At 36.6% G+C, this 16,268-nt stretch overlaps 1 protein-coding gene across 4 annotated transcripts in view; it reads left to right on the forward strand.

Moving 5' to 3' along the window:
- Window positions 1–16,268, forward strand: part of LOC105475037 (hyaluronan and proteoglycan link protein 1) — an 82,414-nt gene that overhangs the window by 38,128 nt on the left and 28,018 nt on the right. Inside the window, exons 1-2 of one of the 4 annotated variants that reach the window (XM_011729976.3) lie at window positions 10,010–10,114; window positions 11,099–11,224. In XM_011729976.3, coding sequence (XP_011728278.1) covers window positions 11,125–11,224 — 100 coding nt within the window. In that variant the 5' untranslated portion in view covers window positions 10,010–10,114; window positions 11,099–11,124. Of the gene's footprint in view, window positions 1–10,009; window positions 10,115–10,254; window positions 10,508–10,837; window positions 11,225–16,268 lie in introns of those variants that run through there. The other 3 variants (XM_011729974.3, XM_071098706.1, XM_024790765.2) reach the window with 3 other exon arrangements.

Raw genomic sequence — 16,268 nt, forward strand, 5'->3', positions numbered from 1 at the left:
CCATGCGGTCACACAAGCAGGCCAAGCTCCCTCACAGTTCATTTGATTAAGCAGCAAACCCTTCCCCTCTTCTCTATCTCCTCTTTGTCTTTCAGTACAGTTGAATGATCACCTTTCTGAAACAGTTTCTATATCCCGCCAGCCAGGCTGGGTTAGGTGCCTGCTGAGTCTCCCACTCTGCACAGTTTCAGTGGACACCATTCCGACTGCATGCTGGAGAGCCCCTCCTCTTTTTCCAATAGTATCCTGACTATGCCTCTATGTACTTGCCACCCTGTTCTTTTATATTGCTTCCCAACCTCTCTTGAGGGTAACTGCTTTGGGATCTGAAGCTGAGCCTTATTTCTACTTGCCAGGTATAAGATGGATTCTCAATGGATAATTTTTTGAATGACAGCTTCATATGGCACAGCACATAATTTAGGCACCCCTGAGATATATAAGGCTGGAATTTCTCTCTTTGGATATGCTCAGATTGTTTACTTGCATATCTGGTGGTTTTTTTCCCTATTGTAATGCCTATCCTTCAAGTCATTGCTCCCATTCTCAAGGGACGTGCTGCTGGTCTCTTCGTAGATGTTCATTACCACTAAAAAACACTACTCCTTGACCTCTTTTCAGTTGCTATCTTCCTCCTCCTTCTGCCCCCTCCTCCTCCCCGCAGTCTGCTTCTCCCTCTTTGTTTTGTTCCTGTTCTTTTCTGTTTGCTTCTCGGCAGTAGGGGGCCTGTTTTTTAAACAATTGCCTGCTGAGAATGCACACTTTTAGAAGTCCATCTCAGATCTACGTTATATTTCCCATGACATTTATATGGTCAGTATTCTCTCAGTATTTGCAGTACTGTGCTCACTAAGACTTATTTTGAGGTGTGCAGTTATTACTAACCTCTGAGGGTGATGACTGGCAGCTGTGTATGTGAGGTTTTTCCACAATTTTTAAATACCAGTTCCTTTCTGAAGTGCGTAATGTCACCACTTCCCTTGCTTTCCAGGTTCTGTATTTTTAGGATTACACTTCATCATCCAGATCTAAATGTATCTGTGTATCTGCTAAAGTTAATGAGGTATAAGAGATTATTCAAAGGTCACATTATCCTCAACTGCAGGCACATTATCCTCAACTGTCATTTGTCCAACACTGATGAGAATTTGAGTCTTTTATGTAATTGCTCATGGCACTACCATGGCTTTCTATGAAAATTATGGAAGAGAGAAGCTTAGTTCTTTGTAGCTGCTCATTTCCTCTTAACTTTGTTAGTACTCACCCAGGAACCCTGCCACCTCTACACTGCCCTCACTGCTATAATACTCCACAAAACCATGAGCACGTTTGAAATGGAAACAACCTTGGGGAACTTTGTATTGGTAACTGTAATGATGGGAATTTGGAGGCCAGGTTGAAAGGGAGGATCTGTGAGAGAGGTGTGGAGCTGATAATTTTGTAGTATTTAGAATAATGTAAAACCTGAGACTTTTTATACCCAGCTTCCCTCATTCTTAGGACAATAGTGCCCATATTGTTACCTATTTTGCTCATCTATGATTATTTAGTTCTGAGTCAATGGCAAGCTTTTATACTTACGTGAAAGTTTTAAATGTCATTGTTCTTCGTAAAAGAAAGCTACAAATTATGTAGATATTTTTGAAGTCTTGAGTAGTAGTTTCTAGCTAAGATTCCATGCCTGTGAAGAAAGTTGGTTAAATGATTTCATGTGTTTTCAGGATGAACAAATTCCTCAGCCAAAGAAGTTGTAAATGAGAATTATTTAGTTTTAAAAGCTTAAAAAACACCTTCAAAGATCACTATAATTTAAAAACCTATTAGGATGAATTATTGAGCTATATCCTGCATCACAAAGCCAATTTGGAAACTCAATTTAATGAGCTTTGTTGTCAATATTTGCTAAATTAATTGGAAGATATTGTATTTTCCCTTTTTTGAGCTGTGTAGACACAGCCCTTTTGGCTAGAACACACTTTGTTACTTATAAATCAATGAACTGAATTCTGATGAGGTCATGTTTTGACGTAGGATGGGGACAAATAGTAAACTTTCTTAAGGATTTTGGAAGATACATGAAAAGAGGCAGCCAACAGAGATGAGGACTGACTGCATGAAGTACATTGGAGAGAATAGACGTTTCTGCTGCTAAAAACTATTAATATATTATTTTTATTTTTATTATGAATTAGTATAACTAGGTACCACAGTAAATCAATGATCATAAAACTTTTCATTGTATGTAGTCAAAAATCAGAATTGACCCATATTTTAAAATCTTTCTATGCCTTCTCAGAGTCTGGTCATCATTTAAAATATCTGTGAGTTGCCTGATTCTTGTTGTTTATTAACTACTTTAGAATGACACATGGGATGCAGTGGTGAGCTTAGTGTTTTTGCAATATGTAGAGAACTTGTTACTGCCACATTTGTGATGGCACCAAAGCTGTCATGTAGATGTTTTGCAGTTGTATTTTTAGATCCAATGTTAATATAATGTTTAACTGACAGCTGTTGAAATTTTGAACTTTTAAAGAGATTAAAAATTGTAATGAAATTGAGTCTTAAAATATTGTTTTGTTGTCTCAATTAGAAACACTTTCAAATGCATTTAGTTGAAACTGATGTAATGATCAATTTCCTACCTGTAAAACCCTAGTGCTAGAAATCTTATTTTAAAAACTCTTGTTTCAAATTATAAAACCTGTAACAAAGAGGTTTGTATTCATTTAGTTGTGTGCATGAGAGCACAAGAGTCTAAACTCATTTTTATATAACCTACATTTAAAAGCCGTCCTAAAAATTCTAAATTCTAAATTTCCTCCACTGCGCCTGGCCAATTCTAAATTTCCTAAAAATTCTCAATTTTATTTGTACATTATAATATGAAGAGGAGAGTTATTCTATATATTTCAAATGATGTATAGCGTGGGCAAATAAGGAGACCTCCTCTCCACAAAAAGTCAAAAATCATCCTGGTGTGGTGGCACGTGACGGTGGTCCCAGCTATTTGGAGAGCTGAGGTGAAAGAATCACTTGAGCCCAGGAGGTCGAGGTTGCAGTGAGCTGTGATCACACCATTGCACTCCAGCCTTGGTGACAGAGACAGACCTTGTCTCAAATAATTAATTAATTAATTAATTAATTAAAATAAAATGATGTAAAACAATAATTTTAAATGAAAGTTGTTTTATTTGTTTTTGTCCATATTTTATTTGTGCTTGATAAGAAACAATGAGATAGCAATCTAAGCTGTTGATAATTCCCAGAACATTCCTTTAGAGTGTTCCAGACAAAATTATACATAATTGGTTACAAGGGGCCTTCTGATCAATTTAAAATGCCTCTGTTTAGGTTCATTCTATTTAAATTCAAATTCACTAGGGAATAAGTCATGTATACCTTTGTAAAGTCCTTAATTTAGTGCCAAATTCTTTGTCAATGTTCAAAATTCATTTACTATTACTGATCATAATAATGAGTCATTTGATTTTACACATTAAGAAAAATATTTTCAAGGTCGAACTTTATGTTATTTAATACAATGCTTTGTTATTGATCAGATTTTTTATCATAGAATCAAGAATGAGTGAATCTGTAAAATGATATCTTTCCTATATGAGTATGTCTAACAAGCATATCCATTAAAGAGTATTTATTATAAAGCAAATATACCATGGTAGCATTTAGCATATTAAACCACAAAGAAATTATGAGTTAGCATGAGAAGTGGCAACATTACTTATTTATATTCTGACAGATTTAATTGTCTTTTAAGAATTGTTCATGAGGTAATTTTATTTTTGATGATCTTTATGTACAATGATAGAACATAGATGTTTTCTACTGCAGCCTATGGAGGATGCATTTTTAATAGCATCACAATGTAATATTCATATTGGTTGTCTAGTTTTTAGTGTTCTTTGGCAAAATTATGATTTTAGGGCATAAAAAATAGGATCAGTTTTTCAGAGATAAACACAGGGGAAGATAAGAGGTTTATTTCCTTTTAATGTCACCATCATCATCAAAATGTATTGCTTAATATTTATTTATTGACTTCCTCTACTATCTGGTCCAGAAACAGGCTATTAATTATGGAACACATGCCCATAAAAACCTATATGAAATCTCATGTAACTGAAAAATTTTTTAGTAGATAGTGAGAATACCTACAGAAACATGCTAAATATTATCTATAGGTATTCTAGACTTTTAGTTACTCAGAGACAAGAAATACGTGATCCCTACATTTATTAATATATCTGTGTACTACTTTCCCCATATATCCTAAATATTTGCTTAAAGGCTGTGGACATGAACATTATAAACACAAAAAACGATGTGTGCTTTTGCTCAGATAGGACTTTTATATTTGTTTTAGAAAATCAATAAATAAACAAAACAACTGCAGAATCCACTTAAAAAGCTGGTTTTGGAGAAGTCTAACCCCCATCTCAAGGATTATCTAAAGCAGGTTCTAAGGGGCCAGTGAGCAGCCTGAGCAAATGCACTTCGATTAGGTGAAAAGGTGCTGAGTTTGTCTCAAACTCTGTCAATATTCTCTGAGAGAGAGCTAGCAAAGAGCAACAGCCAAAAACAGGAAGTAAATTGAATTGCTACTTAAACAAGCATTATTGATATTATCCCTTTAAAAATCCACGAATTTATTTGCTAATGAGGACAGTCCTAAAATGCAACATAAGTAGAATATACAATCTGATATCTCCAGTAAGAAAAAATTAAATCATAATCGTAACAACTAACATGGAGCTTGAATATTTGGCGTCAACTCTTTTAATTGACAGATAAAAAATACTTGACCTTAAAGCAGTTGAATCACTTATTCAAGGGTCACACAGCTAAAAAGGGGTAGATGAAGAAATGAAACTAAATTCTACCTTTCCTCCGTTGTACCCATTGCCGTATTTCCCCAACTCCCCAGGATAGCTCCAATTTACATGTTACTGTTTTCCTAGTATAGTTGTAAGTAGTTATCCTACTTACTCTGTGCCTGGTTCGATGATAAATAATCCTATGACCACATCAAATATCAAATAATGTAATAAATATGAAATATAGAGAAAAGAGAAAAGAATAAATTATGTAAGAGTGGGTGAGAAAGATTTGGAGGTGATGGATGGATAAATAAAATCAAGAAAGTAAAACAGAAAAAGCTTAGAAAGAGAATAAAAAATTTGGGGGAAAAACAGGATAGAAATAGGCTGATTTCAAAACATGGAGGAGAAAATGGAATATAAATTATTTGTACATTTAAGAATGCAGGTTTCCGAGTCATGAGGATCCTAGGTTCAGCCTCCCATGTTTTATACGCATGGTACAAATTCATGATTAAGTGAGATTTCTGAGATCTTTAATTAGAAAAGAAACCGCAAGTAAATTGTGGAAACATCCACAGCTAAGTGATACTCCAAAAAGCAGTCATTTTAAATGATTTGCTCTAAATCTAAGCAGTTTCTATGCAAGTGGCTAAGGTATACTTGGAGATTCCTTTAGCAGTAACTTCAGGCATTGGCAAGCCTAATAAATATTAAACTGAAATATATGTCCTTATATCACTCAAATATGGTGGTATATATTGCCCCCATAAAAAACTGGGAAGTCTATGGTTGACTTGCTCATTTCTGTTTCTGCCACTGAATCTTTTTCTCCATACCCTGCCAAATCTTCGCAAGAAAAACTTGACATTAAACTCCATAACAAATATTGTTCATAGAGAAGCCATGTTAAGAAGTTCTTGGATCTGAGAATTGTAGTTCAGTATTCATTTTGTTGTGACATTTCATTTCTTCAAACTTAGAGGCAGTGTGCCAAATATTCACCATTTATTATACATTTGCTACTTTTTTATTGCCCTTCCTTTTATTTTTGAGTGACCTTCTCTTCCTCTTAATTGTCCTCTCTTAAAATCTCCTCTATCTTCTTCCTCTTTTCTACTCCATTTCCACCCACTTTCTACCCTTTGATAATTGAGCCCATAAGAGCAGTGTATTGGCTTCAGAGAAGAGCAGTGGGCCCAGAGTGATGCTTTGAGGGACCTGCACTGCCAGTCCTGCTGAAATCATCCAAAGTCCACAGCCAGTGTTAGATATTTCCGAGACCATCAGTAAAATGACAATTATCCTAACCTTACAGGAAATAAACCATGGCAAATAATAGTTTATAATGACAAATATATTGTTTAAATTGTTAACCTTTTGTGGATGAGAATCGTTCTGATTATACATTTTTCGCCTTAATTCTTACAAATGTAGCAACAATATAGTTTGTAAAATAAAAGGAAAATACTCAGCCATCTGCCTATTATTTTTAGAAAATGACTAATATGTTATATGCATTCCTTTCCAGTGTTTTAAAGTAACATTTTTAATTACAACACACAAACACACACACACACACGCACTGTAGATAAAAAGAAAAATGAGGAAAAGTAGAGAGAGGAAAAATGAACATAAGCATGGCGTTATTTCCAAGAATTGGGAAGTCTCAGAAGCTCAAACCCACACCCAGAAGAAGAACGCCCAGTAATCTTAAAAACTTAGACCAGTGGGTCTCAAATTTGAGCAGGCATCAGGATCACTGAGGGGGAAGGAGACTGCTAAATGCTGATGGCTGGGCCCCACCCCCAGAGTTTCTGATTCAGTGTATCAGGGGACCAAGAATTTCCATTTTCTAGCAGTTTCCAAGTGCTGCTGCTGCTGCTGCTGGGAATTGACTCCTGAACTCATTCCAAATAGCAGATTTATGGGAGGATTTCATCTGTCTCTGAGATGGAGATGTCCTTGATTTGCTATTTTTCTTACATTTATCCATAACAATCAATCAAGTTTGAGGCAGTCCTTACCAACTTAATAACAATACCTTAGTATTTGTGATTTGTATACTTGTTCAAGAATACTTTTAAACCAGGGAGACGTTGTCATTATTTCTATTTTGTAGGTGAAGAAATTGAGACCTGATGTACTGGTTGTGAGATCTGGAATAGAGCTCACTTTTCTTCCTTCTGATCTATGATTTTTCCTAGCTTGTCAGGTTGCCAAAGGATCATGCCCAGGGTAAGGGAACAACAGGCTGCCCATGTCCAGACTGAAGGCTCACCACAATGAAAAGGTCTTGGCTGGACATCCAGTCCATGGCATCAGAAAAGCTTTTAAGCTGACTTGGTAGCTTGAACTTTCACAGAACTATGCAATATGACAAGGAAAATTCAAGCTTGCAAGAAGCATTAAAGGGGTTGCAAGACTGGCTAGGAGAGAGCCGACAGCACTCATCAGGGGACCTGGGACAATGAAAATGGTAGTTGGGAATGCGTCTCTGGGGTCACACTGCCCAGATTACCAGCTCCTTGCTGTACATGCTGCGTACCTCACCACCCTAAGACTCTACTTCTAGAACCGCAAAATGTGTCTAACAACATACTTACCTCAACTGAGTTTTTCTGAGAAATAGCAGTTCAGGAAATACATAGTGTTAGCTCTCAAGGTACATGAAGTAGCACACATGCCTTTCATTTGCTTTTATCTCCACATTACCTAACATGATCATGATAATGATAATGTAGTAGACACTTAAGAAATAGCAGTTGACCATCTTGGTATTAGACTGTTGATATTAGTATGTCTGCATTTCTATCAAACTATTACTCTTTCACATTGGATAAGGTATATTGCTTCCAAATCGTTGTTCGATTATCAAGAAAGCAGGACTGTAAAATTACATTCCTATCATCTGTCTTTGACTATGAACATAGACATTTCAGTTTGGATTCATCTTGTAGCTGGCTGCTTGAGCATCAGGGTTTGTAAGGCTGTGAAAGGAGACCTTCAATATGTGAATTGCAGGTGAACTGAGAGCACTCATTCAGGAGCTGATAATAGCTGGTTGTGTAAAAGTCCCCCAGATGGTCTAAATTTTAGCTCATATCAAAACATGCAAATTTTTACCTAATATACCTAGACATTGAGAGGAGGCATGATTACAAAATGCAAAAAGTAGGACTCGGATTTATTCACTCACATGACCACCTACTATGCCTGAGCTGTCCTTTTCTACTGGGACCAGCACACAGACCCCTGGCACAGCCCTTGACTTCAGTGACCTCAGTCTGGTGTGGAGCACCTTGTTTTGTATATCTGATGGCTCAGACACCTGAAGACTGGAACCCTAAAGTATACTTTTCTAGTTTCCTGTCTGCTGGTGAGATGGTTGTTGTGCTTGCCAGGGTAGCAAAGATAATTTCCATTCTCACCTCCCTGGATTGCATTGATGCCAGCACAGGGTACTCCAAAGTATTCACTGATAGAGGCCTCTAATCACAAACTACTGCACATGTCCAACGTACTTGAATTTTTCAAAGATGGTATGTATCTATCTTTCTGTGTATCTCTGTGTATGTGTGTCTGCATTTCTATCAAACTATTACTCTTTCACATTGGATAAGGTATATTGCTTCCAAATCGTTATTTGATTTGGTTTTATCAAGACTTTGTCACGGTACCAGAGTGTTATAATTAATGAGGCAGGGCAAATCATGTTAAGAAAAATACCACCTGACTGCCTTCTCAATATGTAAGCCTTGGGAAAAATGTGTATGTTCATACATAGCACAAGTCAAAGTTTTAAGATCATAGTAGTTGTAAGTTTAAAAGCTTGAATTTAAAAAGGCAACAAAAGAAATAATAAATTAAATTTGCTTGAAGGCAAATACGGACTTTGCCACTTACTAGATGTGTGCCTTCCAGCAAGATTACTGTCTGTATCCCAAGAAATGGAAATATTTGTCTCACATTACTGTTTTAAGGAATCCATGAGCCATTGCAGACAAAATGCTGCCCATAGTGCTGGCGAGCAGTAGACATTCCATGAAAAGTGTTTTTATCCTTGTTTATTCCCCGTACTCCCTCACAAGCACTCAAGATGTTTGCAATTTTAAATTAGGTTGTTGGATGGTCAGTACTTTAACGCATTGGAATGGACCCTTAGTAGTATAATTTTAAATACTATGGTGTGGAATTAAAGGAGATATATAGACAGATGTGTCATATTTTTTTAAATGAATGAAATTCAAGGTGGCTGCAGTGATAGGATGCACAACTCTAACCTAGTGTGTGTATCATATGCACCTTCCTATAAATTACACTATACATGACCACACTAATGTGAACATTAATTTAGCAAACTCTCCACTTTTGCTCATCTTGACTCCTCATCTAGAATGTCTCCTGTGTTTGATCGTTAAATTATACACCTTCTTTATACCCTCTCCTCCACAGCGCCCCCTTCTCTGATTTCTGTAAACAAGCAGAGAGCACATCACACCTCTAGTACTGTTTGTCTATTGTTTCATATTTGTGTTTACAGTTATCTCAATTATATTCCAAATTCCAAAAGGCCACCTTTATATTTGTTCACCCAAAGCACAATCCTGGGCTGAAAATAGGTAACATCTTAAACTGTAATTTTTTGGACAAAAGTTAGTGACTACAAACCACCACCACCACCACCAACAACAAAAATAAGCATTTCAAAAAAGTCCTTAGAGGAAAAAGAAAGTGAACTTCTGAAAATAAGATTAGTAAATCAGGTAGAATTTTGAAGGTAACATTCTTGGTTTCCTGGGCAAAAAAAAATTCGCAATTTGTTTGCTTATCTACTATCTTCTTTCTGTGATATAATGAAGAAAAAGAAAGGATTTAAAGCACACGTGAAAGACTAAAGCCATCAGCTTCACAGTAGTGCAAATCTTCACAGGGGAAAATGCAGAGATGTGTTTCAGTCTCAGAAGAGACTTGGAGAATTTCTGTGAATAAGTGAATTCGGTTCTGGAGTAGAGGCTCTCCTACAAGGACCTCCAGGAACAGACTCAGAGCTCTTTAATAAGTATTCCAGGCAGTCAGGCTTTCTTGGAAAAAACAAATTAGTGTGAGAAGCCAGTACTGTGCAATTTCAGTTTTAAAAATAGCCAGTATTGTTAAGGCTGCTGTGTGCATGAGAGAAAAAGAAGGTCCTTGTTAATTTTCATGTCGGCTTCCACATTAAAACAGAGAAGCTCCACTGAAATTCTTGCCTGGCCAAATACTGCAAAGGTTATAAGGTTCGTATCAATTAGAATCACTTTTGGTCCTTCCAATGACAAACTTTTGGGAGGGAAGAGGTTATGTCCCCTTTTAAGACATCAGTCTTTCGATAAAGGACAGGCGAGTGATGGCTCTGCCTCTTTCACTTAGGACCAGAGCTGTGCCTCCCTGTCTGTTTCAGCTTTTCATTTGCCTAATTGCCCTGGGAGGCTGGCAGGGACGTTCCTTGCAACCGTGGCTCTGCTGACTGCAGAGACCCTACCTGGCACTCTAAGTTGGTGCGTCAGCATTTTAGGTTGAAATGAATGAAAAATCAATCAGGATGACTGCAGTGGTAGCGTGCACAACTCTAACCTAGTTTGTTCATAATTGTCAACTATTCACCATAGACCCAAGCAGTATTTAAGATGGTAAGTGAATCTCTAACAAATGTGCTGCTTCTGCTTAATCGGGCACTTTTTTTTTGTCCTCTTTTCTATTTGGAACGAGCAAGTCTAACCTGCTTAGGAAGCCACATGTAAAATGAATGATGATGTCAAGTTTCATGCAAATATTATCTGCTCTGGCTTCAGATTCAATTTCTAATTAGACCAAGTGATAAATACTCATATAGAGACATAACACATTGCTGTTTTATTAACTTGTGTTGCAAATTCAGAGGCTTAAATTTTTTTAAGGGTCTGTTTATGTTTTTGCCACATCTCTTTGTTACTTGCTGTAATTCTCTGTATCAAAACTACAGTGTTTTAAATTTCTAGATTTACAGTTCTGCAAAGATAGAGTTAAACACTATTTGGACTCTGGCTGCATGATGGTAGCTGGAACTGTTCAAAGCTGCCGTCTTCAGCTCTCAAAGGCAGCTACAGTAACTTTCTGAAAAGATTGGGTTAAATATTTTTACAGACCCATTCTATGATGATAAGGCGGTAATAAGTTGTGCAGTGCAACACTCCAAAGGGCTCCAAATCTCACAAGCCTCTTTGTATGTGATGCTCTCGCAGTGAAGAAGATTCTTTGGGCTATAAAGATGAAGAGTCTACTTCTTCTGGTGCTGATTTCAATCTGCTGGGCTGATCATCTTTCAGACAACTACACTCTGGATCATGACAGAGTTATTCACCTCCAAGGTAAGGAAACACAGCTTCTCTTACCAAAGCCTAATTAATTTCAAGTGACTTAGAGTTGAGATGCTGGGCTAGTGTTTCTTAATTTTAGTTCTGCTGCATTGGCTTTTTCTTTCCCTTTCTGCTAATTGGCAAATGTGTTCCCTGCCTTTTGAGCACTATTGCATTACCGTAGAGTTAAGAATTGGGGACAATTAAAGTTGAGTAGCTTAAGAATGTCCAGCTGCAGTGAGTTGCTGTGATCGTTCAAGGCTGTCAGGTGCAGTTGCTATCTTCAAGTAAAATGGAGGGCATAAAGTTCATTTAAATGCAAGTCAGAGAGAGAAAATAGGAAGTAAAACTTAGGATATAAGGTCATTCTGTTACAGTAACTGTTTAATCATTAAGAGAAACAGTATAGATAAAATGAAAATTAGACAAGCTATTGTCCAGGAAAAAAGTACTTTACCCTCTTATAATCTGCTTCAGGAAAGCTTTAGCTCCTATAGACCAATACATTGCCCCTCCACATTTCTGTTCAGCGCAGCTGAATCCTAAGCCTGAGAGCCGTAGCAAGATTTGAGGCTGCAGTACGATGCAGCTATTTCCTCAGTCCCAGCTTCAGATGAGGGACATCCTGCATTAAGAAAGCTGAGACTTATGCAATAAGAGGAGCAGTTCTCTCCTTGCCCTTGGATGCTGAATAATTAAAAAAGGAATTATAGAACTTAACAGTTTAAGCAGATGATGATAATTTTAGATAAACTCAATCGGGGTACCAGAGGCATGATAAGTTTGCCAAAAGACATAAAACTCTAAGTTATATCTTCAAGGTCAAAAGCGTAGCCTCAGTAAACTGCATTCACTGTGAAAAGTATGACTTGTGAAGGTCAAATGATAGTGTAAATCTGTCTAGAAGTATTTTCCTGTACGTATTATGACTACCAAAATAGAATTCTGAATTTGTCTATGTCCAGCTATTTTAGACACATCTCTTTTAGTTGTGTTTGCTTCCAACAGATTTATTTTTTTCTCTGTTGAACTGAGAAAAGAAATTGTAATCATAAATTTTACTCTGCAAGCTGCTGACTCAGCTGTTTCTGTGATATATAGTAGAATCAGAGCTGTTTCCCAAATACCATATGATATTTACACGTAGAAATTTCTAATAAGGAATAATACCCTTTTACCTTCTAGTGACAGAATTCAATTCAGCCAAAATAATAATACCTACTCATTATTAATAATGCCAGTTTTATATCCAATGCAATAGAAACTTAAGCCGTGGTTTCAAGTTATTAGATGACAGATACCAAGGGTGTATTATAAACTGTGTACAAACCATTTAATCAAAATTGCACTCAGAGTATGAGACCAGTATTTTTAAAATGTACTAACATTTGAAAAATTACTCCTATAAGTCATACTCAAGTTATCTCAGGCAGGAAAACTTCCGTTACTCCAGCCTTTCCATTCCCATCTCCTCTGCTGAAATTTAGTGCAAAGGGATTTCTGACCCAGAATATCAGGATCATCCAGATTATTTGCATACACTGTCCACATTTTTAAAAAGGCTTGATAGTCCACTTCATTTTAATTGTAAATTCATATTCTTAGAAAGTGCAGGCTTGCCTCGAAGAGTTGCTAAAGAGCTTTCAAGTAATAGAACTGTATTTGGCTTGTGGAAATTTAATGCTGAAATGTGATTTGAGTCATAGGATTATGATATTATGCCCATAAACCAAATACCTGTTCTCATTACTTTTTTCCCAACAATTTTTTATGATAGCATTCAGATTGAATTTTCAAATCCCATAGTTCTTCAGAGAAACTGCTTCCAAGTGACCTTCTGTAATTCCAGTTGTCTTTTACAATGCAAAAATAAATCAGATAGCACAAGAATCAACAAAGTAGATTACTTACTTGCTTCATTGCTTACTTGAAATACTGCATATTTTCTTGTATTTAAAACTTTTATTTATCAAACATAGCCCAGAAGGAATTTTAGGGAGCTGAAATCCTCACGAATTTTTTGAAGAATTTAGTCAGATGATTAAATTAGCTATCTCAATCTCAGATTCTTGAATGGTGCTGATAAGCAGTATGAGCTTCTGTTAGTGACAGAAAATAGTTGAAAATTCATGTTACTGTAAAAACATCTTTACTCTCTCCTGTTTTTGATTAAATTTCTATTTTATAGATACCAAGTTCCCAAGGTCTGAACAATATTGGGAAAATAGTGCAAATCATCCTCAAATTCTTCTTGGCTGCCTTGATACAGATGCTCAACATTTTAATGATACATTTTTGAGTTCCACGTGTATGAGTTAGTTAATTATTTTTCTGAAGGCCTCCTCATAATGTTGTTGGGAGAGGTTTTATAGATATATAGACACACAAAAAAAGTTTAATCTGGATATTACAAAGAGAGAGAGAGAGAAACAGAGAGAAGGGGAAAAAAGCAGATGACCAGTAAAGAAAATAGCAAGTGTAGACCTCTATGCAAAGTGTTTCTAGTGAAAAACATTTCTCTGGTAATGAAAAAAATCTCTCCCAGCTTCCCATGGAAAAAGACTTAGCTTTAGATAAAAAGTTCACATGCACTAATCCATTTCCTTTCATTTTTCATTGAAATAATTTGGTCATACAGGAAAGCAAGCTTCATTTGTCCACAAAGTCTACTAAAAATATGCAATCAAGATATTAGCTTGTATATAACATACTGTGCTCAATGTAGGCAATAGTTATCTTCTCAAATACTTCTACAGGAAGAGGGGCTACTGTTAATACCCTCTCTATACTCTAAACTAATGGATTTTGTTCCTCATGTCACAATGTGGCTACTTTACTTTTAAATCCTTTGAAACTTGAGACCATTAGGAAGAGTTTTATATGGAGTATCAAATCACACAGAAAGAATAATATTTACAATATTTGTATCAGGTCCAAAAACTTTGTGTAGCCTTTCAACTACCAGTAGAATTTCAGAGATGAAGAATACACTCTTTAAAACACAACTTTTTAGAAGACATTTATAGATAAGAGAGAAATGTTATGACCATTTGCCCATTAACCAATATACAAAGCAAAATAGATGAACATGTAACTGCTTGACTTCATCAAGGTCAGAGTCAGTGCTTCCTGCATCTGGTGTTCAAGCAGATGTCTTCTGATGACAAGTTTGAGTCTTTCCTGTAATGCCACTAGTTAGCTTAGACCTTGGAAAATTTACTTAATCTCTCCAAATCCCAGTTACCTCATCTGTAAAATTGGGCCTAATGCCTGCTTATTCCATAGAGCTTTGTGAGAATTAAATGAGAAAATATGTGGAAAGTGTTTAGTACAGTACCTGGTTCCCAAGAGCTGATACTTATCCAGGTGGTTGTTATCATTATGTTTATTGCTTCCTCCCTGTTATGGAAAATTGATTTTTAAATAGAAAACAGACTACAAATACTGGTCAAAAAAAGTCATACTTTTCGAAGTACATTTGTTAACAGAACCATATCATCACTTTAGTTCTAATAAAGTAAACATTTTATAAGTTCTCTTCTTTGCCTTCTTTAATTTCACAATTTAAAATTTCCCCATTCATATTATTTTTATTTTTATTTTTTGAGATGGAGTCTTGCTCTCTCACCCAGGCTGGAGTACAATGGCTCAATCTTAGCTCACTGCAATCTCCGCCTCCCAGGTTCAAGCAACTCTGATACTTCAGCCTCCTAAGTAGCTGGGATTACAGGTGCCTGCCACCAAGCCCTGCTAAGTTTTGTATTTTCAGTAGTGACGGGGTTTTGCAATGTTGACCAGGCTGGTAACTCCTGACCTCAGGTGATCAGCCCACTTCAGCCTCTCAAAGTGTTAGAATTACAGGCGTGAGCCACCGTGCCTAGGCTCCCCAGTCACATTAAACATTATCTGACCATTTTTACTTTCCTGGTAGAAACTAAAGCTTTCCAAACAAATAATATTTTCCCTTAATGTACTTACTGTGTGAGCACAGATCCACTACTTTAAATTTTTGTAAGGAAGAACAAGAGGAAATCCCAGAAATGAAAACTGTGTCCTTCTATTTAATAAGTAAAAGTAATGGTCACTTTTGTCAACAAATAAAACAAGTAGGTTTGCTTAAAGAAGAAATTGCCAGAAGCTTGTGTCTGTAAGTAGAAAATAATAATGTCTATCCAGAACCACTGGCAGAAGTGCACACTCCTCTCTCAGCTTCACTGTTCCTCCTCCTGCTGTGTGTCCTGAACCTGCCTCCCCTTCTTCAGATCTGGCTCAGTCTTCACGTGGACTTCCTGCTAACATGCCTCCCTCCCTCATCAGATTGTCTCTCAGCTTTATAACTAACTCCAACTATACAGCAGTGCCAGGCACATAGTGGGTGCTTAATATATGTTTGTTGATTAAGTGAGTGAGCAAATGAATGAAGAATGTAATGAGATACTTCTAAATTGTCACTACCATAATGAGCATTTGTTGAATGCTGTGACATCGCTGGCATTTAGCAGCACATGACACATTGTATGCACTTAATGAACATTAGCTAGATGACTGCTTTCACTCCGTAATGTTGGCATCAGCTATATCATAGTTCACACAATTTAAGAACTTAAAAGGACTTTGGTGGAGATGGTCTAGACCAATCCTCCAATTCACGAATGAAGAAATCAAGATTCAGAGCTTTGCATTGCTTGTCCCAGGCTACCTGGCTGATAAAAGTCTATTTATCTGGCTAACCCCATCCTTTTTGTCAAATCTGGGATCATTTCTCACCTTTTTAATGAAGTCATCCTGACTACTGCAATCTGTCACACGCTGGTGTCCTAATCTCTCTCACCCTTCTTTTCTTTCTCTCTGTAGCAATGGCTGTATACTCTACTTATTTTTATGTAATTGTTTGTCATCTGTCTCTACCACAAGAATATTGAACAGCTTTGCAAAGGCAGGAATCTTTGTCTGATGTATCCCAGTCACATAAACCCAATAACTGGCACAGAGTAGGTGATCAATACATGTTTGCTAAATAAATCCAGGACCAAAATCCAGTTATTTTTTCTAATCA

This window comes from Macaca nemestrina, chromosome 6 (genome assembly GCF_043159975.1).
Source record: "Macaca nemestrina isolate mMacNem1 chromosome 6, mMacNem.hap1, whole genome shotgun sequence".
NCBI classification, from domain to species: domain Eukaryota; kingdom Metazoa; phylum Chordata; class Mammalia; order Primates; family Cercopithecidae; genus Macaca; species Macaca nemestrina.